Source organism: Hippoglossus stenolepis, chromosome 11 (assembly GCF_022539355.2).
Source record: "Hippoglossus stenolepis isolate QCI-W04-F060 chromosome 11, HSTE1.2, whole genome shotgun sequence".
In the NCBI taxonomy this organism is placed as follows: Eukaryota; Metazoa; Chordata; class Actinopteri; order Pleuronectiformes; family Pleuronectidae; genus Hippoglossus; species Hippoglossus stenolepis.
This window is the reverse complement of record NC_061493.1, coordinates 11,225,034-11,250,543: the sequence shown is the minus strand read 5'-3', so window position 1 is coordinate 11,250,543 and position 25,510 is coordinate 11,225,034. Positions and strand designations below refer to the sequence as shown.

The 25,510-nt window shown below is 44.1% G+C and overlaps 1 protein-coding gene across 1 annotated transcript in view; it reads right to left on the bottom strand.

Annotated features, from left to right (window-relative positions):
- Positions 1-551: 551 nt before the first annotated feature.
- LOC118118342 (semaphorin-6B) overlaps positions 552-25,510 on the bottom strand; it is a 30,367-nt gene continuing 5,408 nt past the window's right edge. Inside the window, exons 2-17 of the mRNA XM_035171490.2 lie at positions 16,055-16,178; positions 15,121-15,232; positions 14,040-14,100; positions 13,869-13,931; positions 12,022-12,120; positions 11,844-11,934; positions 11,496-11,615; positions 10,805-10,893; positions 9,614-9,831; positions 9,400-9,531; positions 9,005-9,154; positions 8,682-8,858; positions 7,571-7,711; positions 7,380-7,457; positions 5,894-5,955; positions 552-4,536 (exon numbers count right to left, since the gene is read on the bottom strand). Of these exons, the coding sequence (XP_035027381.1) occupies positions 3,548-4,536; positions 5,894-5,955; positions 7,380-7,457; positions 7,571-7,711; positions 8,682-8,858; positions 9,005-9,154; positions 9,400-9,531; positions 9,614-9,831; positions 10,805-10,893; positions 11,496-11,615; positions 11,844-11,934; positions 12,022-12,120; positions 13,869-13,931; positions 14,040-14,100; positions 15,121-15,232; positions 16,055-16,175 (2,703 nt within the window). The 5' untranslated portion in view covers positions 16,176-16,178 and the 3' untranslated portion in view covers positions 552-3,547. The remainder of the gene's footprint in view (positions 4,537-5,893; positions 5,956-7,379; positions 7,458-7,570; positions 7,712-8,681; positions 8,859-9,004; positions 9,155-9,399; positions 9,532-9,613; positions 9,832-10,804; positions 10,894-11,495; positions 11,616-11,843; positions 11,935-12,021; positions 12,121-13,868; positions 13,932-14,039; positions 14,101-15,120; positions 15,233-16,054; positions 16,179-25,510) is intronic.

Sequence of the window (25,510 nt, the reverse complement as noted above, 5' to 3'; positions counted from 1 at the left end):
CTCCTAAATTCCAAGGTTGCTGTATGAGCTGGTTCACATTATGAGGACGTGTTTTCCTTGTGGGGACAAAAGCAAGTTCTAATAACATAAATCAGTGACTTTTAAGGTGAAGACATGTTTTCAGTCTGTGTTAAGGTTTTGGTTCATGTTAAATTTGCATTGATCGGCAAGTGAGTGCTGCCTGCACGATGGACAGAGCGTTACATCAGAGCAGTGAACGAGGGCTATTCTCGTCTCTGCTCCAGACCTTTCAACGAAACAGCTGTCTGAGTCAAGCTTAGCTGCACAGACAGACGATGTCCGGTCAATGCACAGGGGCCCATGGGAGTTCATTCCTCTCACACCCTCACACAGGCCAGAAGAAGGGAAGCCAGTGTCCAGCTCCCTCTTGTGGCAGGACATCGGTAAATACTAACTCACCCTGACTCTATGCCAATATGATGAAAAGTGTTTCTCATTTAAAGAAAATCCACAGCAGTGAAGATATACACGTTACTCCTCGCTGCATCTGTAAATATGTGTGTGTGTGTTCAGAACCACACGCGACAACATTAGCAGTCAATTGTATAATGTCATTTAATAGCAGTACTCCAAAAATTGATGGTTATTATAACAGCAGTATTTTAGCAACTGCAAAAAAAACAAAACCAAAACAAACAAAAAACAACTCAGCAGGCACCAGTCAAATGAGATGGCTCCGTTCTGGCTGAGTTCAGGCCTGCGACTCTACTCTAACAACAGGAAGGAAACGGCTGACCTCAGCAGTCAGCCAAAGTCACGTAAATACTGTACATACATCTTATTCACAGCATCGTCGCCGAATAAAGAAAAACTCACACTTTAAACACAGTCCTGTCTCAGAAGAGCTCAAACAACCCCCACCCTCCCCCAAAAAAACCCAAACTGATACACTATACCATCAGCGTGATTATTTACACTATTCACAAATGATACAGGACAGCTCCTTTACAGAATGCAAAAAAATGTGCTTTTCCTTATTACGGCACAGTACAGGATGACATTCAACAGAAGAGAATGAGCGCAGTCATTCAGTCAGGATGCTGAGAAGTACTTTCAAGATCCTCCAGTATGGCAGTCGGTTGGCAATGACAGACAAGACACTATACGACAGAAAAAGACAAAAGAATTTGGATATACAGAGTTACCTCGCAGCAATTCAGTGCATTTGAAGGTTTGCTTATAAACTACTTATAGATCATTGTTATTACATATCAGCTATTCTGGATTAAAAGCAGCTCCTGTCATGGTTTAAGTGAAAACATTACAGTATAATCATGACAAAGTGTCTGCGTGTGTTTTTACATATTTACAGCACGTTAGTTTGGCATGATCCTTCAAAGTAGTGTATAAACAGACCCTCAAACGCCGCTGCTGGTGGCGTTCTGTATCTGCAGGAAAAAAACACGATTTCAACAGTACAAGCCAACGTCGAGATGAAAGAACGGAACATTCAGCATGTAAAGTCAAAGGCATATCACGCGTACAGTATACTGCAATAGTTGAGCTCTCCATCACCACAGTGCATGAAATCACTGCACTGCTGATTCTTCATGGCACTTTAAACAAGTCTCTCTCCGTTTTTTTTTTTTTTTGCTTTGGGAATCAGGCATCAGGAAATCATCATTCATTATAGTTGGCTTTGATGTACAGATGTAAAAAACAAACAGACACTGGTCATCATTAGCGTCTGAGGTTTCAGTCGTGGAGCAGGTTGATGTGAAATTTACACAGAAACATATTTTCATATATTCATATTTATAATGACATGACAGATGTTTTTACTTTTGTTTGCAAGCAAATGCCTGATATCATTTTTTGGACTCATTATTTGTCTTATATTATCCTTTGATCTAAATTAAATGTTTACTATGTACAGATAAACCATATATTGCTGCTCACTACAAGGTCCTTCTACTGTCTGGGGCTGAAAGTGGAAATCGGCTATAACAAACCACACTCTCATTATTTTATGGTTGTTGCACCTCATTTCATCAGGCCGCATTTTGTTTCCTCTACGTCTTGTCTCTTTTTATGACCGCCATCTCCTCGCCAACACACTCACACCGTGTCGTGTTAATCTAGACGCTGACCATTTCATGCCACTATGGACACTTTGATATGCTGAATATATATGGTCCCATTTGCCTGCTGGGAACATTTCCATTACCCCTATTGGCTGCGAGTTAAGCCAGAGGTTTCAATCACGGCTGCTGTAACTGTCACTTTATTCTGTATCACGTCTGTGTGGGACCTTGGCCACTGTGGCCTTAACGGGGGGGAAATTTTCGTCCTATAAAAGTGGACTGTGTTCTTTAATGCAGCGTTAATGACTGTTTGTAAACGCGTGGAAAAAAACCTTCAGGTGACAGTGAAGGACAGGGTGGTGATATATTGCAGTGCTTTGAATTCAAATTCTCTCAAATTCTCCTCTCTGCGTCCCTGCCCCCGTCAGTCCGCTTTTGTAGCACCGCCTCTCCAGACGTCCTCGTGGAATTATTAGCCATTAAAGAGTACACGGAGTGGAGGGAGGCAAACAAATAGAGCGATGGGCGGCTGAGATGCCGTCATTTACACAGAGCATGCGGTTGGCAGAAATAGTGCTGACATTACACTCCTGCACTCTGCTCTCCAAAGAAGTTGAGTTATGGTCCCGTAGGCCCACGAGACAGGTTAGAGGCATTTGGCACTCACGTCTCCCCTCTCGTACACATGGAATACTAAATACCCCCCTGTACAAATACATGTAACCGCCTTCTGTGTGTGTGCAGCAGGGGAACAGAGAAAAAGGAGAAACAGAGAGGAGGAATTTGCGTCGCGTCATCGTCCATTAGGTTTGTGTTTACAGTCACAACGACTTCAGTTTTTTGAGTCAACTATAGAGCTTCAGGTATTCAAGGATCCGTTTACGATGTTCAAAATTTTCAATTTCACCACAAGCACCTAGTTGGCACGAGAACAACAGGTACTATAGATGGGTGGCAGATGGGTGGCAGTCTCATCAGTGTTATCCAAGAGGGGGGGAAAAAGCAACCCCCACTCCTGCGGCAGTACCTGACTGCTTCTGCAACCTCAGTTAATGTGCACAGAGAAGACAGCTCCTAAGTGCTGTGTCCATCTTTGTCCACATCCTGTCTGCCCCCCATTCTGCTCTCTGTCCCTCTTTCTTTCCTCTCCATCCTCTCTCCTCCCTCTCTCTGCTGCTGCTGCTCCTGCTCGGTAGCTGGAGAGGGGAGAGGCAACTCTGCAATGCAGACACAGCAACAACCACAGTCCATCTGACCAATTAGTGTGAGTCAGGATGTGAGTGGCAGACCCAGCAGCCAGTCGCGAGGAGAGACTTGTCATGGGGTGAAATTTTGGGGGGTGGCTGGGTAAGAGACTGACCGAGGAGATCAGAGGGGCTGAATGACAATGAAATAATTATGACGTGAAGGTAGAGAGAGGACAGACGATAGAGAGAAGGGGGGTAAAAGAGAGGAAATAAAACTCTGCACATGGAAAGTTGTCCCCTTCATTTCCTCAGCAGTCACTGGCCGGTCTGAGTCCTGTCACTGCAGTTCTTCTTGCACATCAGGTGGCTGAGATCCACCAGCTCGCCCAGCTCCCCTCGCTCCAGGGCCCCTCTCAGCAGGGCCCTGCTCAGCCCGGGGGTGTGCTGCTGGGACACATATGCCTGAACACTGGGAGCCGGCATGGAGGGGGGAGGCATAGGGACAGGGACCATACCGTGGCTACTGAGGATGTATCCTTCCTGGGCCGGCCAGCGCAGAGGCAGCGGGTCGTTATACTCCATAGCGGCACTGGGTGCCGAGACCACCCTCCGACGCTCAGGCGAGTCCTGGGGGGTCATGGGGTAAACATATTCTCCTGCAGACTTCCTGAGCGGGGCCTTGGGCGTCCCTTTCATTCCCTTTTCTTGCTTGCTCAGGCAGACATAGTGCTGGCGTGGTGTGTCTATTACTCGGCCCTCGCCAGCGTGTCTCCCAACAACCCCTTGCTGGAACAGTCTGGTGGTCAGGTAGACAGAGGGGGGCATGCGGCAGGGTGAGCCCAGGCCCACAGAGCCTCCCCCCAGGTACGTCTGGCTGGTGTCCCACCCTCCAGAGTTGGAGTCAGACAGCCGCAGGCCTCTGCGTTTCTGCTGGGGGGTGTGCTCCGGGGTGGGGAGGAAACCGGGGTCGAGCTCCCCTGACTTCACCCAGCCATTGGGCATGACGAAGAGGGTCTCCCCGCCCTGAGAGCAGGGGCGCTCCCCACCTCCCTGCCGCGTTACGCTCAGCACGGAGCCTCCCATTCCGCCGCCGCCGTTAGTGAGCAGGCCTCTCTCTCGTCGCTGGATGGAGGACTGGGAAGCGTTGCCATGGCGACGGTTGGCAGGCTTGTGGGCCATGATCCAGCACACGGCAAGGCCAGAGAGCGCCGCCCCGATGGTAAATGCAGAGACTGCGGACGCCACGAGCAGGTTGAGGGAAACCAGGCTCTCCGGCTCAATCAGCAAACTCTGCTGCAGAATTCCTGAAGATTAAGAGACACAATTATTAAAGATGACATTTAGTGGAACTGTGCAATGGACACTTCTCAGTGTCTGTCTGCAGGGTGCAATTTAAAATTACTATTATACTACATATGGAGCTATTCTGCTACTTGTACTTAGTGGTTTCCTCCTCACAAGACATAATGCATCATAATAAATCAATATCTACAATAACTCTCATAATGGGTGATCATCACGTTAAGCATTATTTCTGTAGTGATTATGTTGGAGCTTCTCTCCAGTCTGGCCTTGAGGCTCCACAGGCTCCGAGTTCGGAGAGGCCTGCACTTGTCATCAGCTCGGCTCAGACCACTGCAGCCGACACTCCCGCTCCTCACTCTTTCCATCCTGCAGCCTGGTCACAGAGTCTCCCCCTCACAGCATACCATTACCTCAGTGTTTCCACCCGGCTCTAATCACTGCCATCTGCACACACAGCAGCTCGTCTTTGGCTCGGACTCTCCTGTGTTTTCACCTCTCCAGTCTGTCTGCAGCATGGCATCACCGACTTCCACTCTTAATTGTTGATTAAAAAAAAGCTAGAAGCCTTAATAAAGGAGTGTGATGAAGGCCTGGAATGTGCCACACACTCCCCCTTTGAAGGTTTTTCTGGAAATTCAGATCTGGCAAAATGGATTTCATGACTTTAAAGTTGGACTAAAACAGCTCCGAAAGAATCCAGTGGAAAGGAAACGACTTCTATTTTAGTTTCCACTGACTTTGTGGATTTCGGAGTGAGAGTCTCTCTGTGGCGCTGCTGCAGTGACATCTGAGCCTCTCACCAGAAGTGACACTAGTATTTTTCTGCTTAGCTATTTCCAGCTTGCTCACCGACTACACTTGGTCATTGCCCTCCTCAGATGTTTAGCTCTGAGAGAACAAATCCCCTCAGAAGGATGCAGGAGGATGCTGCGTTTCCCAATCCTGCAGTTTTGTGTTGTCCAATAGCAGCTACACCTCTTTCACATCCTCTCTAATTAAACTGTCTCACACTGACCTGCTGAAAGTGAGGCTGAAACCAAAACACCAGCTCTACTCCCACCTGATTTAGGCTTTGACAAAGACACAGAAAACACTCCACATTGCTCAAATAAAGGTTGAGTGGGATCTGCCTGAGCGTGAGCGGAAATCACACTGCACCTCAGATAATTAAAAGGTGTTAAATGTCAGGAAGCGTCACAAATATATTCCCATTTTGCCATATGAGAGGTTGTTTTTAGAACATAATGTTCATCCACAAGTCGGCAGGTGTGATGGGGGACTGCGCCACTAGGTGGAGCCTCCCCTCAGTCCACTGTGCACGACCAGAAGCGTCCATGTCATAGTGCTGCAACCTACCGTCACAGTCTCCTAGATGGGAGGTGGTGTTTCCATACTCCACGTCTTGTTGAAACGGCAGCCTGCAGGCACAAAGAGATCCCAGCACCACACATCAGACGCTTCAATGTTCCTCTTCATACACAAACAGTAGGAAACAAATCATCACAGTGCCCTCCCTTCACGGTGTACTCTCAGAGAAAATGAAATTATGCCTGATCGAAAATAGCTCCTCAATGTAAAATCGATCTCTTCATGAGAACATGCTCAGTTTTCCATATATACACAAATTGGGGGAGATTTGTTGGCAGTAATCGATTCAATAGATATGACCCATATTGATGTGTCATGCAGGGTAATGGGATACACTATTGATCCCATGATTGATTTGCTCCTTTTGCGTTTGCCTAAATAACGATTTGATACAGATACTGTGCACAGAAACTGGCTTATAAGCTCATAAAATAAAGAAGGTCAAAATTATTTTTTAAATCTATAGAATACATGAAGATGAATCTATTTTATTCCTTCAGAGATCAGGGTCAGCTGTGCAGGAGCTGGAGGTGGAGATTGCGATTGTAAATAACAATGTTCACGTTTGCTTTTGACACAGATAGCGAACGCAGAAACTGTCTCAATACGCTTCTAAAATAAAAATCATTCTTAAATCTACAGAATATATAGTACTATTTTATTTTGCTGCAGAATTACTCAAACTTCCAAAGTGAAGGTAACATATAGATAAAAAACTATAGGATGCAGGAAGTTGCTGTGGGTTCAGTGGTTTCATTGGCACAAATGCAAACTGTGCAGATAGATCAGAAGTGCATTAGCGGACATTAATAAGTAAGAATATAAACCTTCGATCGAACCCCTGACCTTTCCAATAGTGGACAACCCGCTCTACCTCCTACGCCATAGCCGCCCACATCAACAAACTATAAACACACTATACAACAGAACAGAACAATTCCTATACACTGCTGTCTGTCAGTCAAACTGATTCAGATTGATGAAGAGCGGTTAGTTTGTTGAGTTTTACAAGTTTCTACAGATTGTTCCACTTGTGTGCAGCATCGTGTCAAGTCTCAGTATCAACATGATGGTTTCAGTGGAATAAAAACTGCCAACGATTGCCACCCAACTTTCTCATGTAGTGATGTACAGTGATGTGTTCTACAGCCGTCTACACTAATGACACTTGAGCATCACTTGAACAGCCTTGGTTAGTTATTTAAAAGTGATGGTGGCTTCTACTGAGCAAAAACAAAGTAGCGACTTCACTTATAGTAAGTGTTGTGTGTGGACTGCACAGTACTTTTCAAGACCACTCAACGCTCTTTACACTACAAATCACATTCACCTATTTCCCCCAGTTTTCTCCTCATTTGATGTTATCAAATTAAATCACAACATATGGTAATGCTGCACTCTTCACAACTATTCACAAGTACTCGTGTGAGTGTGTAAGTGTGTTTGTTTATGTGTGTGTGTGTGTTGTCTTCACCTTGTGCCTGGTCTCAAGAAGGAGCAGGTGCTGCCTCTGGTCCAGCCACAGTAAGGATCCCTGGAGGCCAGACAGCTCCTGCACACACACACACACACAAGGAGTGATAAAGCAAAGAACAAGGACAGACTTGATTATCAGACATGCTGAGGGAATGGAAAACACTCTAAAAGATAAAAAGTGTCACTCACTTCATGCAGCGAGAGTGCAGGTGGCAGCGAGATGTGGGAACTCGGACCAGACAGGAGGAGAAGGCCAGCAGCAGACTGTGGCTGGTCTGGTCCAGCGACAGAGACACGAGCTGACGGGCCTGAGGAGAGTCCTCGCCACACCTGGAGACAGACAGCGAGACACAGCGGTGTGAGGACGGTAGACAGAGGGACAAGAGGCAGCAGAGGGAGGTCACTGTACGTCTGTTGGTGCTTCATGACAGACAGCCCCACGCTCTAACCCCCACACAACAGTCACATCAGCAGACTGGAGTTCAGCAGCAGAGCGTGGTGTGTGGTGTACGATTTCATGATGCTTCATGTAACCAGCACAGTAACTGATGATGAAATGAATCGTAACATGCAACCATGAAACCAATCTCTTAAATTATGTGTGTGAATGTGAAAACACTGCAGTTCTTCGGTTACCGACTTGAGCCAACATGAGAGCTGATACACCTGAGGCCAGTGGTGGTCCTAAAGTAAAACTAAAAGTACCATATCAACTTTTCTACTTGAGTACTTGCTTTTAAATATAGTTAAGTATTCAAAGTAAAAGTACTTGCTGAGTTTAGCCTGTTCCCTAATGCTACAGTAGACTACATAATTAACAGTATATTTGAATACAGACTCTGTCATATTAATAAAGAATACTGCAGATGATGCTACTGAAAACCCTTGATTTGTCATAATGTCTGAATCTCGGCCACTTCTGAATCCATTTTCTCTCTTCGCCTGTGATGCCGCTGCTGCAGGAGGCGGGGGTCTAATGTTACCTTCCCACTCTGATTGGACCAGTGGACCAATTGCCCTCTGGTTATTGATTACTTTACTTTATAAAAACAATGTGAACATGCCATGCAATGTATTGTAAACATTTTGAGGAGGGGAAAGTACAAAAACGGATTTGTTGTAAAATAGAAAAGTACCTGAAAACAAATCTACTTAAGTAAAATACAGATGCATGAAAAGAGTACTTAGGTACAGGGACAAAGAAAATGCACATGCCACCACTGCCTGAAGTAAATATATCATAATGTATATTTCATGATTTGTACATTGAGGACTAAGATCTCTTGACTTGTGTACTCACTTCTCTGGGTTGAATCCCTCCACTTCCTCCAGAAACACACTGCTGTGGGACACAGAGTCTCCACTGGGAACCATTAGGAACTTGAGTATGGTTCCTCTGGTTGAGCCCAGGAACAAAACTGTGCGATTTTTATGGGGACCAGCTTCTGTGTCCACCACCATGGCCGTCAGCTGGTACCTAAGGGTATGGATCAATAGAGACGGTCAATAAAGTACATTTGGATAGATTTGATGCAGATAGTGCTGTCGGGTAGGATTCCTATTTTATGCTTCCCATTTTCATGCCATAAATATCTTGTAAGGGCTGAGTCATTCTGTATGTACCGTCCCATAGTCTTGACCACCCAGGGTCTATGTCCTAGTAGCGGAACGGTCTCATCCATCAGTGGGTGGGTCTTCACAAAGTTGAGCACCTCGTCTGGCAGCGTGTTAGAGGAGCTAAATCTGGATCCCTGCACTGCACATCCCCCTGGTCTGCAGACAGAAAGAGACAGAGAGACAAAAAAGAGAAAGAGTGGGTTTAAGAGAGAAAGATAGCAAAAGCGAGAGAGGACGAGCTGGAGGCTGTGTTCGAATATTTGCTGAATAGCAGTGAAGTGGCAGTGTGATTGACAGTGGGAGCTTAGAGCAGGGCAGTAAGTAGACTGTATGTGAGACAGATGCTCGGGACAGAAGCGCTGCGGTATTCTGCTGAAGTTCTGCACTTTGCATTACAATACCTCGGTTTAGGCACCAGGTCGTCCGAGACAGGAGTCCAAATAGACTCTGGGGATTTCTGCTCTTTAAATCGTCCCTCAAAGGCATGAGCGAGCTGCTGCATGTCAAACACACACACCGCAGAGCCAGGGATGCTAATGGAGAGAGGACAGCGGTGATAAATACCGTAAATAGTGTTTTGTCGACTTTGTGTGAATGTTGCGTGAGTGCCTGTACCTGTTTGGCGGCGTGGAGAAGAGGCCGAGGATGACGTCCCGTCCCTGCATGTGGATGATGTTGCTCGTGGCATGTAGGAGGTTGAAGTAGAAGTGTGAGTCTCCCGGGACGGAGCAGTTGAGCCGTGCCTTTAGAAATGTGGTCCACTGTTTCTCAAGGACACGCTGAGAGCCGCCCAGGTCTGACTTACACACACGGGCCACACGGGACACCATCACCTGGAATAAAACAAACGGGGTGTAGAGAAATGGAGGGTTAATCTACACAAACAGTCCACAAACATCTGTCTGTCTGTCTGTCTGTATATGGCTTGTGTATCTTGCAAACCGTTCATCTAATCGGATTCACACTTGGTAAGTGTATTCATAATGGTCCATGGAAGAGCAGTGTTGAATTTGGTGTGATTTGGACATGTGATATGTTCAATGATTATAAAATCTATCAGAACATTTAATCAGACGACCAGTGCTCTGTAGTGGGGGCGGGGCACTGGGCCTTGAGTCTGTGGACTGAGTTGAACATGTCTTCTTCTAAGTCACTGTATAAACTACAGCAGCGGTCGGCAACTGGCCAGATCTGATTATTTATATTTCACTGTATCGGGCTGACACAGACATTTGCGGGTGATCTCCATCATGGTGGCAACATTCATCGAATCACTTTGTCTTTAGCGAGTTGCCTTCAAAGTAAAAGCATAACCTTGGTTTTGCTGCTGTAATGCTTTATATTGAGCTGAATTACACAGCTTTGACTTTGAAAAATCGCACACTTGGCTCTGAAGATTGTGGGGTCATATAATGTATGAAAAAATAGCAGCATTTCAGCAAATCATTCAAACTTATATAAACGCCATACAAACAAAAAGTAATGAATCCAAATAAGTTTCGTTTTATGAAAAAACGTTGACTACAAAATCTTCATTGCAGATAAACCAGGTAGGATGAACACACAGTTTTTTAAACCTCACTCTGCAACGTAGACTGTCTGCACACAGCCTCCAGCACACAAAACAATAAAAAAGTGACAGTATATTGTAGAACTGTTTGAAGAGGACTCCCTAATGACGATGAATAATTCTGAAGTAGCTACGGAGAATAACACAATCAAAGCAAACAGCCCATTCCAAACAGGCAGGTTTAGAACGGCCACTGAACTCGTAGAATAAAAAGAAGGTAAAGGAGGAAAGTGTACCTTCTCTAGATGATGAAACTCCATCGCCATCTCTCTGAAGAAGAAATAAATATGAGGCCCCCACTCCATAGCGCTCACAAAGTAAGGCTCTGAAAAAGCAGGATGAGAAAAGCAACGTTAGACAAACACACACTCACACGCTGGTGACGCAGTGCCCGAGGCCCAACGTCGCCCTCCACACTGCCCGACATGGCGCTCTAATAACAATCACATCAACATGAACCAGTGCTGTCCACAGGCCTGGACGATTAAATATGCATGTCCTGTTTAATCTATCATCATAGACAAGAGCATCCGCATTATTTATCATTTATTCAGCCAGCACTGTTCCAGCTTCCAACTGCCCCTGTGGAAAACAGGCTCAACTGTTCAACCGAAGCCTTGTTCAAACCCCGGAGTCTGTGGAGTCTGACTAACCTCAATACATCACTCTGTCTGCTCCACTTAAATCCAATGAAATGTAGGCCTAATCATGTCTGCTTTCTCTGAATGTAACTTCCTATTTAGCCTCCTCCACATCACCCTATTCACCTGTGAGCCATTCAGGAAAAGTTGGCCACAGTGGCACAATTTTCTTTCAGCTAACTACTGACGGTAATGGTGATGTTTTTTGTTATTTGCATTCTGACTGTCCACTGGGGCTGTCTGGCTCTGCTGTGTCATTTTTGAATGCGTCTGAGTCGAAAAGTACCTCTGAACCACTTGGAATCGTGTTTGACCGTGCGGAGGGCGGGGGTGTCGCCGAGGCTCCGATAGATCACCGCATCGATGGCGAGGAAGTCTGTCACGGTGCCGGTAAAGAGACTTCCATCTGAGAGCACAGAGAGAGAGAGAGAGAGGAGGGAAAAGATACAGATGAAGAGATAGCACAAGGTCGGGAAGATTAAAACCCACACAAGCAATGCAGCGAGAGGTCTGACTATAAATCATTTGAAAAGGTAAACACAAGTGCACAAACATTTCAATGTCTGGAGCCGGAAAGTGAGTCTGAGGTCTGCTAGAGAGCATGAATTCAATGTGAAAACTCAAAACGCTCTACCTGCAAATAAAGCCACATTGGCGTGTCGTGGATCATACGGGCACCGTGCCATCCCGCTGACAGGCTCTCCCACCATTTCGAGGGTGTCTCTCTGCAAGAGGAGAAAAAAAGGACATATAGATGAAGTAGCTGGCAGGTACACCGGGATTGACCAGGTGACAGATAGATGGATACTAACAGTGTAATTGGCACACAGTGGGTTGAAGGCATTTGTTCCACACACGAACAGGCCACCGTGCTGGCTGAGCAGAACCTTGATGAAATTACGGCACTCTCCCTGTAGGAAAAACACAAAGGGAAACTAATAAAGGAGAGGACAAAATAATAACGTTCAGGGCAGAGGGGGGAAAAAGACGGCTTTGTGCCGAAGCTAAGCTCAAAATTACTGGTCAGTGCAAGAGGACTGTCAGTGTGAAGTATGAAGAACGCGGCTGGAAACAATTGTGAGAGGCAACAACACCCTCAACTGCACTTCATCTGGAGGAACAACAGGATGACGACTTTATAACAGTCCCCAAGGGTGTGAAGCTGCTACCAGTGAATCTGAAACAGTACACATGGGAAATGCTGAAGTATCGTAGTAGAGACCTGAAACGATTGGATTTCAGTCCATGTGTTTGGTCATATCTAAGAAAACAATGCTAATATATAAACAAATTAAAACGCAATCATTTGATTCCGCCTACAAATCACATGAGAAAAACATGGTTGAAGCTCGAACCTCTGAATCGCTGCGTGTTTCTGCGGGGTTTTTTTCCGGTGCCAATTAGGATTGGATGGAAAGCCGCCACGTGAAAAGAGATAACATGAATATACAGACGCATGGTCCAAGTGTTAATTTTTCCAGTAAGTGTTAATTAGTTATTTGATTAATATTGTGGCTGAGACTGACCTGTGATTGGTCAAGTGTGTTCACGAGCACTGCTGTGCACCCGCATCAGAGATATTTAGCTTCATTTTTGTGCAACGAGGCAAAGTGAAGATGCGTTGTCCATCTTTATTTAGAGTCTATGGCCAGAAGTTTGAGTTTAAATGAGACTGAGCAGAAAAATCATTTTCAAATGTGGTTTCTAACAAGTTCAAATGTCCACAGTGCCGTGTAAAGGTGCTACCTTCAAATGACTCACAGTGGCATTTATAGTCGTTTACCTCAAGCTTTATGATTTGACCTCTTCGTCTTGGAGGACTCCCTCTCATTCTCTCATGACATCCTTCCACCCTGTCTCTCCTCTCTTTTTTCTTTGCTATTCTTCGATTCCAGTTCTTGTCACTTCTCCTCTTTCATGCGGTGTTATTTGCAGTAACACATCTTTTCCCTTTGTTGTCTCAACACCTCCTTCTAACTGCCTTGTATCCGTCTTATCCTCCCTATATGTGTTTCTTTTCCTCTGCCTACACACATCCCGTCCGCACCTTTACCTCCCTTTCTCGACTGATTTCAATTACTGTGTCCTCCCTGAGGCTGTGTCACTCTCTGCTCACTTTGCTCTATAATGTTTCCTGTTGCCTCTTTTTATTTTTTCCTCCCACATCTCCACCTGAATTGGATTCTGCCGGTGGCACTGCTACATTTATACAATAAAGCTTGTATTTTAGGTTACACCCTGTCAACCAGTCTGCCGTCCCATCAAATCTTTCCTTTCTGTGGGTTTGATCACATTCCCTTCATATTTCAGAAAAATGTCACCCATTGCTTTATATATAAACATTATTCTCATCTTGCTCCCAGGCAAGAAATGAGATATGTGATGACGATTGGCACTTTGCAGATGTGCAAGAAAATGGCTTTTAAGCTTCGTGGATAGCTTTGCCTCTGGATAACGTTTCTCTGAGCTACCTTGATTAAGTAATGTGCTGGTTCTGTATGACAAGATCAAATTTGTGCAAATGCCATATGCAGGTTGGCCCAAAGGAAATAAGTTTTCACTAACAGCTGTTGTCTGTCCATGCATGTGAGAATCTGGATAGTGTTGACGCATGTATGAGTGGGTCTCAAAGTCTGGGTGTTGTGCACGAGCATGATACCTCGTGTTTGCCCTTCATCCGGCACACTCGAATGTCGTTCTTATTGGATTCCCACGTCCGTTTCTGCCAAAGCAACGAGCCACAGTCAGGACATGTTTGCTACATGTGCAGAACATTGTCAATTGCATGTGCATGTTTGGCTTTGTGTGCGTGTGAGAAAATGAGTCGTACCTTGCTGTAGAACATCTCATCACCGGCCATGTTATCCAGCTCCACTCTGTATAAGTCATCTCTACACAGCACAAACACACAACAAATTATTCCCACTGTGACACTAAGATTTTAATAGGATTGGATATGTAATATATAATATAAACAACAATTTAAACACTGATTAACTGTCAACAGTAAGCCAGTGGTTTAGCATTGTGACCGAAACTGCCAACATTTAATATATAAATAAATGACGAAATACATAAATAGACTGTTTTATTACCAAACTGTATGAATTTTTTCTTTAATTAACATATATAGGTATTAATTTCTTCATTTATTTATTTCTTTATATATTATCAAGGTGTTTGTTTATTTATTTAGTTTTAATTTTGGCAGTAACAGGTTTGGTGGAAACATAGACCTGTATATTCTGATTCTATTTTCTTTACTGATCTTTTAAAATTGATTCCAAAAAAAACACTGATTCATCTTTTTAGGATTTTTTCCAACGGCAGATGTCATTTCTCTCATCAGCAAGTGAGGACAAACAGAGCAGAGGTTTATTTTAATATTAACTGGCAAGAATATGTGGATATATCATCTGTGTTGCATTAAACAGTGATGATAATTAATGGCTGAATAAAAGTAGGTCTACTGCTGTTTTTTGAAATATGCATTTCTGCTAGTCGGCCACCTGTTTGTGTTTTTGTGACACAAATCTGTTCTCGTCGAACAAGCGAAAGCAGCAGCAGTGAAACAGTATCTGGATGGTCAAGTGTTCCATTAAAATCTGGTGGATTATATTATTTATTTATGTTATTCTTTTACTTTATCATATAGGCCCACAAACCGCTGTTTGCCTGCCACTGATATGAGGCCATTCTTATTTTCCATGTGTCGAGTATGAGAGTGATGTGAACAAACTGCTTTCACTTGACATTTAACTAGCGTGATTGAATACAGCCTCACTAGAACAAATGAAAATGTCCTCTGCAGAGTGACAGCAGATGGGGGCTGTGGCATCAAATGAAAGCAAGAAGGATATTAATGCGAACACAATGCTAACACACAGTCGGAGGCGGTTGCCGTCGGTTACCTGGCTCCTATGTAGAGCGTGCGGTTGACTTGGAGGACCGTCTGGATGTGCAGCTCCTGTCGCTGAGCGGAACGATGAGCTCTGCCCAGGAACACTGGATATCTTCTCACCACTGACATGAACACACAGACACACATGGAGAACGAAGCCCTTACTAAAACATCCAGAAATGAGGTGTCTCGCTCAAGGAGAGCTGGACAGCTGAGGACAGAGTGAGCGCTTTCTCCATCTATATTAACCCAAAGAACCGAGGCGGACATAAAATGGCTCCTGCAACCTTCACTTTAATAGTGTCCTCACTCACTCTTGATGCTTTTGTTTGAGGGAAAAAACAAAGATAATGGGCAGAGACGAATGGCGGAGCAGTTACAGCAGACTGAACCACTTCCCTGCCTTTTCCCAAACGTTTCAGGTAAATGAGAGAGTACAGAGGAGGTGGGGAGAGGAAGTGGCAGGATCAGACTGTGAGAAAGTTTTGAACAGGAGGACAACAGCCTCCTCAGGGAGCTCTCATCAACAGGAGACAGATTGGGAAAATGTCTCATTGTCCTTGACTGCAGGGGAGAGAGAGAGAGAGAGAGAGAGAGAGAGAGAGAGAGAGAGAGAGAGAGAGAGAGAGAACATAGCCATCCATCTCCACCTGTCTCCTCCCCTTCTTCCATGCATCCCTCAGCCCTCACACTCATCTTCTGTATCACCCCATCCCACTTGTTCATCTTCATGCACCTCTCAACCTTTTTCTCTCTTCCCTACTTTCTTTCTTTCTTTCGTTCTGTCTTTTCCTTATTTTTTCTTTCTTCCTTTCTCATATTTATTAATATACCACAACAGGGCTCCAACCTTTGACCCCTGCAATTTCCACATCTACAATGGAGCCATTCATCAAAGCCACACCTACACACACACACACACACACAGTGGGAAGGACACATACCCTCTACAGGGACGTAGCTGAGGGGACTGGGCTCCTCTGGGAATGAGCCATCAGCGAGTCGAAGCAGCAACAGAAGAAATGTGAGGGGAGTGGCCGCGGTTGCCATGGCAGCAGCACACATTCACTGTTAACAAAGAGAGAACGAAGAGAAAATTTGTCATTGTTGGGCACTGTATATACATATATGTGTAGATGTGTGTGTGTGTGTGTGTGTGTGTGTGTGTGTGTGTGTGTGTGTGTGTGTGTGTGTGTGTGTGTGTGTGTGTGTGTGTGTGCGCATGGATGAGGGTGCTTGTGTGTGTGTGTTGATAGTTTTATAGATTTCCCACAGTGGACTTCCAACCAAGTGGAAACCTGATTTCAACAGGTTTGTGTGTGTGTGTGTGTGTGTGTGTGTGTGTGTGTGTGTGTGTGTGTGTGTGTGTGTGTGTGTGTGTGTGTGTGTGTGTGTGTGTGTGTGTGTGTGTGTGAGGACAGGGTCAGCAGTGCAGCGGAGTGACTGCTCCCACCAACCTGGCTGCAGCGGGGAGCTAATGTGTTTCTGTTGTCTGCTTTAGCAGTGTAATGGGGATCTATTGTCAGGAATGTCACTCCATTGTCAAACACTTTGAATTGAGGCGGATTCTCACAGCCATATAACACAACAAGACACAGAACATCCACAGGGTAACAAAGGCACTTTGTGTGCTAATGCTCTTTTCCCTAATTGTGTTTCTATATGGGCATATGGAGGCTGTATTACTGGTAATTAACCACAAATGGAGGGAGTTGGTCTTTATAGATCAGACAGTAAAGCAGGGAGTGACTGGGGCAAGCTGGACAATGTCTGTCTGAAGGTCAGAAGTCAAGAATGCCCTAAATCACCAGCAAGATAAAAGGAGATGAAACAGATTGTAGTCTAAAAAAGCTAAAAGGCAGCAAAAGAGTCATCCTGCGTGAGATACACACAAACACATGAACAAAATAAGACTTTAAACACCCGGTGTATAAATGACATGAAAATGAAAAACATAGTTGCCTGCAATTTTTTTTTTTTAATATTCATTCTGGCAGGGATGCAAATTGGCAACAGTTGCAAAACCAAATGAAAATAGCTCAGTATTCAGAAGACATCAGTATTATCCAATGTTGATGAGCTTGTCCTCTTCCTCAATCCAATAAAAAAAGATATGTCCCATTTTACAAGGTATAGAAAGACATAATCCAGGATGTTGGGACAATTTGGGGTGTTCTGAGCTAGATGCTAGAGCTGTATCTGAGGAGGGGGAGAATCATGCTGGTGTCCTTTTGAAACAGCGGCCGGCGTCTGTCTGAAGTATGTTCTTGTACAGCCTTCTAACTAGGATAGTGTACAGTGATTGGTTGATGCATATAATCACAGTGCAAAAGCTCAGAAACAACGACCTCCATCCAAAAAGGAGGAAAAAAACATTCTCCATCACATACTATTCACCTTCACTGTGAAAGTAAAGTTTTATGTTGTAAGATTCATCATCTGGGGACAATGCATTTCTGTAAGAAGTTTGAATGAAATTCATCTGATAGTTGTTGAGACCCCTTATTTTATACATCAGCATCTCCTGCACCAAAAACCACAGCAGGTTAATTAACATTGCTGCATATAAGCTGCATTCAGACGTAAATTATATATAGTGGCTACACAATCATACACATGTTTAAATGTTGAAACCCAAAACGCCCCTGGCTCAGCTGCATTGCTATTATGGCAGAACTGATTGTGAGAATACTTTGAAAGGGAAGAGGCGAGTGAAGGCCAGCAAATGTGAGGAAAACAAAAAAGGGTGGGATGCTTGGGTTTCGTTTGACACAAAAAGGAAAAGAAGGGTTAGAAATTGAAGGAAAAAAGAGGTGAGCAACATGAACGCAGGTCCCATTAAATCAACCTGCACACCAAGTTCCACATTTGCTCCCACCCCCGCTTATTTCCTTTCATCCTCTGTCTCACTACCTCCATCACCCACCTCTTCCCTTCATCTCTCTTCCTTTCTATCTCTCAGCTTGTCTGTTCCAGGATAAGACCCCTACGACTGTTTTCGGAGATGGAACGCCAGGTTTGAAAGGTAGATGTGCTGGTTGCTAAGGTGACGATATCTGCTATTTGAAGCACGAAGATGTAACACACACACAGGGACACACACACACAAACACACACACGTACATATTTGCACGTGTGTGTGAATGCATGTGTGTATATTATACATGCACATGCCCGTGTTTCACCAACACTTCAGAGTGAGCATGAGAGTTTGAGTGACAAGCTGTTTGAAGACATCAGTGAAGCAACGCGGCGGCAGACTATACCCGAAGGGCCACTTCAAATGAAAATCTAGCCCAGAGATTCCAGGTTCGACTCTCTCTCTCTCTCTCTCTCTCTACGCCTTCTCCTCATCAGACGCATCGGAGGAACCCTGAGGATGTATGAGTGGGGGGGGGGGACTGGGATTCCCTGGCGTAGAACACATTGAGTCAGGCAGGGGTTATCCTCATTTCATCATTACCACTATATGACAAGGGTCAAAATTTGATGCTGAAAAACCTAAAATGAAATTCCGCTTCCTTGTGTGTATTGAATCGAATGATGGAATTAAATAAAGAGTGCTTCTAGTGGGATTAGCCCCCATTTAGGTCGCTTTGTCACATTAATTGCTTGTCTCCAAGTGACTCAGTTGGCAGCTCTATTCAGAAATTATTACTCAGTCAAATCTGAACACACAGACGTGATGAATATATATTTTACATTCAGCGTGAAAAAAACAATTTTTTAAAGCTCAGAACGTCACAATCAATGTTGACATTTTACAGATTCATGTACAGATACTTTCCTAGAAAACTCTTTTATATTGCATACAAAATAAATATGTACAGTTCAACTCATATGCTCAACTTATTCTAAAAATATTGACATAAGGCACACAGTGTCTGCTTTAATGGCACACACACACACACACACACACACACACACACACACACACACACACACACACACACACACACACACACACACACACACACACACACACACACACACACACACACACACTCACAAACTGCACATACAACATACCAAAACCCTGCAGCCAATCCTTAATGAAACCTCCTCATTAGAGAGCATATTGATTAAGGTCATCGATCCATAAGATGAACCATCAGATCTGGGCCAAGGCCAGTATATAAGAGGCCGGCTGCAGGCCAGTGCCATGACGAAGGCAGTATTTTTACCACCCTAGGCTCTAGAGGGGCAGCGCCTTGATATTCAGACCATCAGACGCTTTAAGTTTTCCCTGCTGAGCCCTAAGACAGAGGAGAGACAACAAATGATAAAAAAACACGGATGGTTGGCATGAGTTTTGATAGATACTGCCTGCTGCAGACCTCCAGCCCATCAAGCTATCAAAAATCAGGCTGCTGGTGAGAGATCAGGAAATCCTGGGGAAGCGAGACGAGCGAGAGGAAGGAAGAAAGGGTGTTCTGTTATTTGTGTCAGATCTCATTAGCGAGATGGAATTAAATAGTGGGACACTGACACGGTCATCATGGGATGCATGTAATGACGACGACGGCCATGCGGAGTAATCTAGCCTCATCAGGAAGCCCATTAGCAAATCACCTGCTAACACTCACATCATTAACCAATCAGCAGGCCATTGGAAGAAGCATAATCACCTGCTCTCACCTCTTATCAGTTCGTCCATATGTTTTGTACTCATCGGCCGAGACTGAGCTCCGTTACATGTGGTCTTTCTCTCCAGTGTGCTGATCTGACATGAATGTCGGGGGTCTACACAACCCCCCACCCCCCCGGTGCATCAAGCTGAACGTGAAAGTGAACGTGAATTATTGTGTATTTAACATTTACCCACGGACCCATCTTAAAATGCTACAGTGGCCTTTAGTGTATATTAGACATGCTCATGTTTGCACTGAGCACCTCAACTATTAATGCAGCTCAGCAAAATCAATACACTCTCCTCCTGATAAACAGAGACCGAATAAAGAGCAGCATCTCTATTCACACCCAGGAGCATTGACAGACCATCAGGAAACAAACAGAGAAGGTCTCAGCGGTCTGTCTGAAGACGTGGACGCACAGAGAGCGAAAAACCAAAGCCAAAGCCACTGCTGTGCAATGCAGGATGCTGTTTCCAAGACGCACGAGCCCTGACCTGTGCTGCACCCGGCTGATCAAACCTTCCAAATGTGTGTGACGGCATGTGTGTGACAGAAACTGGAAGGGTACAAATCTGTCCTTTTTTTAGAGTCTTTTTTGTGGCGTTGACATTTTACTGTTAATTGTGTCTGAACTGGGATTTCTGATGCCTTGTGTTGAATCTGTTGTTTTGATTAGGTCTCTCTCTCTCTCTCTCTCTCTCTCTCTCTCTCTCTCTCTGTGTTTTCCCTCTATCTCTCGCTCTCTGTTTAGCTGCTGCAGCCACTCCACTCCTTTGTTACCGTAGCAACCAATAGCAAAGCCAGGCAGAGATGTTCTATTGCAGTAGATGTAAAAGCGAGGAGGGCGTGTTCGCCCTCTAACACATACATAAGTGTGAGCATACTTGCATGCGCGCACACGCAAACACACCTACACCTACACATCCACACACAGATGCATACACTTGAACATTAACCCAGATCTGTGGACGTTCATATGAGTGTGCATGAACACATACATGGACAAGGAGGTGGTGGTACCCTCTCTCTCAACAAGGAGGGGGATGGGGGAGCTGCGAGCAGTTTGGCTCCACATTATTTACACACTGAAAAGACACCACAGCTCATTTGAAATCAATAGGTCAGCAGTGGAAAATATTCTTTGAAAACACATTACATAGATTTATTATTCATCGAGTTGGAAAAGATGCTAATCTCTGAGGCCTTTTCATGGGATTTCCACTTCAACAATTTGATGTTTAAGCTGATCTTTGTTCTGTGTGTATGGAAAACTAGTCAGACTCATTACATGTAACAACTTGTCTGGACTGTGATACACTGGTGACCTGTCCAGGGAGCTGGGATCGGCTCCAGTCCCTGTGCAACACTAAGCGGGATAGATAGGTAGGAATGGAACTTTACTTGATATGAGGAAAAATGCGATTTTCCAACCTTCGTCTTTTTCCATGAAGATAGGTTTAAAATGCTTTCCCCCAATGCAGCTTTCAGACTTCCTCTGCTTGATGTGAACATTTTAATTGGATTCAAAAGAATAAACTGTAAAATAGATATATATCAACATGAAGATAACATTGGTAACACACTGGCTCCTGAGGAAAGTATGTGCAGGTTAAAGCCCAGAATGAAGAAAGATGGCCTGAGGGTAGAGACGCAGACACGGGCTAAACTGGGAGAAGTGGGTCACCTTCAGACTTCAGTACTCCTCGCTGAGACCACTATAGCTTCATTAATAGAGTTAAGGCACATTTCCACTGGAAATGGAGAGGGTGAAGACCTAATGAGACATTTCCGCATGATTTTCTTACTGCGGCACAGTGGTGGGATGTAATGAAGTACATTTACTTTGTACTGCACATAAGTATATTTTTCATGTATCTGTACTTTACAAATTTCCACTTTACTCCACAACATATATTAACAAAGATATTTTTAGTAAAGTAATTAATAACAAGAGGGGAACTGGTGCACTCATCCAATCAAAGCGGGAAGGTAACATTAAACCCCGCCTCCTTCAACAAGAGCAAGGTGCAGTTAAAGAAACACCTGAATCTGATAATGCTGTAGTACACAATGTATTACATACAGCAAGTACTTTTACTTTGAACACTTCCATCAGTGACTCAGACGATCATCATGATTATGTTAATCTCAGGTGTCTGTTTCAAAAAATGGTGCCAAGAGTTGCCAAGTAAACAGATAAAGATGAAAACAACCTGATTCAACAATCCAGCTATAGACTTCAATACATCCAGATTAATTAGATTTGGTATTTTAAAGTGTAGGTCGAAAGTTCTCTCTCCTTTACTTCAAATATATCAGAATTTTTGTAAAACTGTATTTAACAACTTTGATGAATGAATGAGGAACTGCACTGACACATTTTAACATTCATCTTGTAAGACTGACACTTGATGAAAAATGCACAGCAAACACATAGATCACAATGTGAAGGTGGGAGGGTAACATTTATAGGAAGTCCACCAGCTGCCCAGTCTTGCAGTTGTGAGAGGAAGTTCATAACTCTAATAAACTGCATGTTAAACAAATTGTTTTGGGGAAGTGACTCTGTGAAGTATCATGATCCCTGATAAGAAACAATCTATATGGTGCCATAAACGTGAACACTGCATATAACTCTAAACTGACATTTCACACAAACAATGACTAATATGTTAATTAATTAGTTTTAGAGGATAATTTTTTTCATTTTTTGACAGAGCTGGGCTGTTGCAAACTGTTTTTTAAACCTTGTTCTAGCCTCTATTCTAACCTAGGTTAACAGGCTTCTGGCTGTAATAGTTGTAAGAGTGGTATCGATCTTCTCATCTAACTCTCACAAATTAGGCAAAAGAACTTATTTCCTGAAAACATCTCGTCTTTAAATTCACGGTCATGTCATAGTGCAGTTTGAAGATCACTAGTTTAGTTGGTATTGGCGCTGGTAAACTATACACACTGGAGTTCCAGATTTTTTATGCAAAATGGCTGCAGTGGGAATATTTATTTGTTTTAGGCCTCTGAGAAATCTCCCATAACAGGTGGCAGTATCGGTAGAACCACATGGTGTCAAAGCAAACAGGCTGAAATGAAGAGGAATGAATATATGGATATTTATTCAGAATTCACAGACCCGTTCACATGTAGGCACACAAACACAGGGAGAAGCAAATACACACGCAGACACACACAATCCCAATCTCTTCAACAATGGAATCACTGTGTCAAGTCTTTATCTTATCAAGGTGGAGGCGATATTCCCTCAAGTGGCTGCCTGTCTCCTCCGCGCAGGTCTAATCAGAGTTAAGGGAATCTGTCTTTTGCTGTTAAATATCCGAAAATACTATTCAATCTACAGGGTCGTTTATATGCTAATGCAAAGGTTACCTCTGCATAGGCCTTTGGCACAGCTGTATGCTGTTAGGTTATGTGAAAAAAAAAGAGACAGAAAGCAGAGAGTGAGAGAGAGGTGGCAAGAATGAATAAGTAACGTAAGAGGAGGATGAAAAGAGGAGATGGAAGAGGAGGAAAAGAGAGGAGACACAGAGACAGAGAGGAAGAGAGAGATATTCCCTTGGGTGAGTGCCATAGGTAATTAAAATAGGATGGACAGAGCTGGAGTCTAGCCAAAGAGAGCTCCATCTCCCCTCAGACTTCTTCCCCAATCAGGCCCTCTGCCTTAAGCCAAATTGCTGCTAGTGTCAGGCACACAGGAGTCTATGTATGCAGTGAGTTATCAGCTGATAGATAATGGACATCAACATATATATGCTGGGGTAAACACAGAACTGAGAAATACAGGTACCAAGCAACAAAAACGCCTTGTTCACAAATGGCACAAACGTGGTGCTGCACTGAGACACACACACACACACACACGCACACACACACATGGACACAGGCACACACAAACACAAAGAGGTTTGAGCAACTATGCTTATTATATGCTTGTTCTATTTTATATTTATTTTATTCGATTTTTTTGCTTGTAATATTCTGAGCATTGCTAGAAGACAGCCTGTGACCCAAGCATTTCATTGCCAGCAACTGCTTAATGTAATTGTTGTGCATATGACAATAAACTCTTGAATCTTGAATCTTGAATCTTGAATCTTGAATCTTGAATCTTGAATCTATTAGGACTTTGCTTCATTGTGGACAGCTTAACCAATTCCCTCCTTGACCAGGACCTCTGAAATTAAATTAAGTCTCATTAGGACCGAGCTTTGGTCCTGATAAGGTCAGTGTTTATGCTGGAAAAGGTCCTAACACACACACACACACACACACACACACACACACACACACACACACACACACACACACACACACACACACACACACACACACACACACACACACACACACACACACACACACACACAGTTGTGTCTCCATCACTTCAGATGATATTACATTAACTTAACATTAACTGCTACTTGTCTAACCCTGACCCATAACCTAATCTGAACCTAATCTTAACCGCACTATAACCTTAAAACGATTACAAATTCTCCACCTTAAAATTTACGTTGCGTTTTGGAGATAAGTCCCCCATAATGTGACCGTTAACAGCTGTAGGTCTCAACAACATGAGCGATACCTAGACCACACACACACACACACACACACACACACACACACACACACACACACACACACACACACACACACACACACACACACACACACACACACACACACACACACACACACACACACTCACACACGCTCACATTTACTGGTGCTGTACAAAGCTGCAGCAAGGGCAAACGTTACTAACCAGAGTTTGACTGCAGTAAGCACATATACATTCACTGCACAGCTCTGAGCGAGCACATGAGTATGCAGTGCACACACTCGGACACACACTATGAGCACAGAGTCGAACACATGCACACCCCGGATACATACGACAGCAATGAGGATGCAGTCCAACTGCGGTCTAGGAGTGTTAATGTTTTTTTCAAATATGAATCGGATCTGTTTTCGTGTTGTTATGATTCTGTTTTGTCACAGTGTTAATGGTGCTCATACAGCACAATGTAAATCATGACATCAGTCTCCAGGGAGCGTCTTTTATTCCTCTTAACCGCGTCTTAAGGTAACCTTCTAATAGCACAAAGAAGAATCATCTTATTGCTTTCATGTTCAAGCATGAATATATATTTTTTTCTTTTGTTATATTTTGGGTGTCTTTGCTTCTTGTGTCTCAGCCCAGCCTTTCCTTGCCTTTCATTTCTCCACTTCAATAAAGAGTATGCTAAATAGGCTGTGCTAATGCCTCAATGTGGCAGCCATTACCAAAAACCTCATACCCTGTTAGCACCTTCTATTGTGCTGATGTAAAAGGAGGCATGAGCTGAAAGGTAGCCCAAGTTGTCAACGTTGTGTTGTTCCGCACGCTGTGATCACCAGTGAGGGTAAATATAGCTATTTTGGCAGAAACCTGCTAAGAGGATCACAGCTCACAATAGGTGGTCCACGCTCAACAGATATCAAAATGCCAAAGAGCCTGCTCGTGGATTGACATGTGCACACAAGCGCACACCGAATGCACGCACACACTCACACACCTATGGCGTAAACATCCATAAGTGGAGACGACGCCTCCCCCCCGAGAGCCCTCTCTCCACCTCGCAGGTATAATTGTGTTTCTGCTATGCTTTGCTCCTCTCCTCTCGGTTGTGACTGGGCCCCAGATGAAAAGCCATAATTAAAAGAGAAAAGTTGTTTGTTGCAAAGAAGGGGATGGGCGTGGGAGATGAA